The sequence below is a fragment of the Bidens hawaiensis genome, unplaced genomic scaffold (genome assembly GCF_021521415.1).
Source record: "Bidens hawaiensis isolate Kalapana, Puna unplaced genomic scaffold, B.hawaiensis_p1.1 tig00001721_1, whole genome shotgun sequence".
Taxonomy (NCBI): Eukaryota; Viridiplantae; Streptophyta; class Magnoliopsida; order Asterales; family Asteraceae; genus Bidens; species Bidens hawaiensis.
This window is the reverse complement of record NW_027491098.1, coordinates 78,843-80,905: the sequence shown is the minus strand read 5'-3', so window position 1 is coordinate 80,905 and position 2,063 is coordinate 78,843. Positions and strand designations below refer to the sequence as shown.

Sequence of the window (2,063 nt, the reverse complement as noted above, 5' to 3'; positions counted from 1 at the left end):
TCAGACGCCAAGTTGAAAGAAATTCGAGTTAAAAAATATAGTTTCTATGAAAGTCTCGTTCCTGCCTCCTTCCTTAGCAAGATAATATACAATAGTAAACAAGTAGACAGACCAAAGGATTCCAAACTGTCAGATGCATGTTCAACAGCACCCAAAACCACCGGCAAAACAACACAAAATCTGTACTTGCAGCACTCACACCGGCCATGTCTGCAAATATGCACTAAGATTCCTACAGATGATCTATTTCATACTCTTGATGGATTTGTTTCTATGATCTGGATCACCAACTATATGCACATGTATGCATCAATATTTAAATAATATCAATCATGAATGTGCACATACATACACAAATCTATGGTGGTTACAATAATCTTTTATTAACCGTAACTTCAACTACAGATGACAAAAACTTTAATAAAAAAGATAATATTTTCACTTGACAAATGCATAAACAGATTTACCCTTGTTCAGTTCCTGAACTCGGGTGCAAACCTAAGCTATAAAATCAACATTTTTTTGTACCGTATGCAACTATACATCAATCCTATAATGGGAATAACTTTTATCTACAAATTAGTATATAAAGAAGGCAGAAGCCAAAGATTAAAAAGAGCCGAGCCTGTCGACAAGCACCACGACAAGAACGCCATTGCAGCTGACAATTGGTACCTGCTGCACATTTTTTTACCACAAAAGTATGCACTGGCTTCTGTTATCATGAAATCAGCCACACTGGCAGTTGAGCATGCTGCTGCTAGTGATAAGAATGAGAGAACCTGTCATCATTTTCAAACTTGTTATCATCAGACAAACAGACGGACAGTTAAAGAACGTTTTTTTTATTATTAATTTTGCAAACCAGGTATAAAAAGAACGTACCCAGTCGCCTATGACGATTATCGACACGATTTGTACTTGACGAGATGGACGCTTTATAAACACAGAGAATGCATCAACCATTGCGAGCGTTAAACTCCATGGTATTGTTAAACCTTTGATTGTCACCAAAAAACTGAAACAAAAATATGAAATCAGTCATCATATGACTTACTATAATCAAAGATTCAGAAACACAAATGCACATGTCAGTATCAATAATCCTAAAGCCAGCATAACGAATCCTAAATTATCACTCATGTGAAGTGTTAAAACTTTCTATACGCAGTTAACGCAGAAAAATATTTGAGATATCGGTTATCACGGTGGGAAATCGGTAATTTTAATATAATGCAGAATTCACATATATAGCAATTCAATATACTCTCCTACCATTAACAAATTAATATTTTGGCCTTTTGCAACTTACAAAAGACTAACAATTGTAGCAAGTAGGAACTGTTTAAGACTTAAAACACTAACAGTAAACACTAAAAATTGACAGTTAAGAGTTAAAAAACTGATATCGGGAAAATCGGTGATACATATGTCGAATATGGGTCAATATAGCCGATATTATCGGTACCGATATTTTGACTGATATTCTGTTAGAGATCCGATAACCGCTATAGCAGGGATATTGAGTGCATTTCTAAGGCATCATAAAATTGAGTGCATTTCTAAGGCATCATAAACAGTCATTACACACCATTAAAATTTAACTTTGTGAGAATAGTTCATTAATTTAATCATGAAGCAGATGACAAATTGTTTGTTTATAAATCAGGAAGCAGGTGACAGATTGTTGGTTCACTAATCAGGAAGCAGGTGACACAAATTGTTGGTTGTTTCCCAAAATGTAACAAACACAAAACAGACTCTGTTAACTGCAACAATAATTTATTTAATTTTGCCTAATTCAGAATTAGAATCAATGAATGAATTCCAAAATTGAAGAGCTTGATCGGCCTAAAACCCTAAATTAGCAATCAATAAATAATCAAAATCAAATCAATAGGACTACCAGAAAGAGGTATAAGCGTAGAATTCAACACCGAGGCACATGAAGAGAAGCGAAGCGACGGAGAAGATGGCCTGGCCTAACCTCAGTGCTAAGCTTGCACTCGTTCCAACGGCACCTGGAAACTCTTCTTCCATTTAATTAATAATAATAAGTGTGT

The 2,063-nt window shown here is 35.0% G+C and overlaps 1 protein-coding gene across 1 annotated transcript; it reads right to left on the bottom strand.

The window, feature by feature from the left end:
* Window positions 1-501: 501 nt before the first annotated feature.
* LOC143595094 (CASP-like protein 5C3) lies at window positions 502-2,063 on the bottom strand. Its single transcript, XM_077074225.1, has 3 exons — window positions 1,907-2,063; window positions 886-1,018; window positions 502-782 (listed from the first exon to the last, which is right to left on the bottom strand). The coding sequence occupies exons 1-3, from the start codon at window positions 2,038-2,040 to the stop codon at window positions 573-575; spliced, it is 477 nt and encodes a 158-aa protein (XP_076930340.1). The 5' UTR covers window positions 2,041-2,063; the 3' UTR covers window positions 502-572.

What these genes read in the sequence shown, in the direction of transcription:
- LOC143595094 (XM_077074225.1), bottom strand. Translation starts at nt 2,040, where the DNA reads ATGGAAGAAGAGTTTCCAGGTGCCGTTGGAACGAGTGCAAGCTTAGCA. An exon ending in TACGCTTATACCTCTTTCTG is followed by an intron (nt 1,019 to 1,906) that starts GTAGTCCTATTG and finishes TTTTTGTTTCAG; the next exon opens with TTTTTTGGTGACAATCAAAG. An exon ending in TAATCGTCATAGGCGACTGG is followed by an intron (nt 783 to 885) that starts GTACGTTCTTTT and finishes AAATGATGACAG; the next exon opens with GTTCTCTCATTCTTATCACT.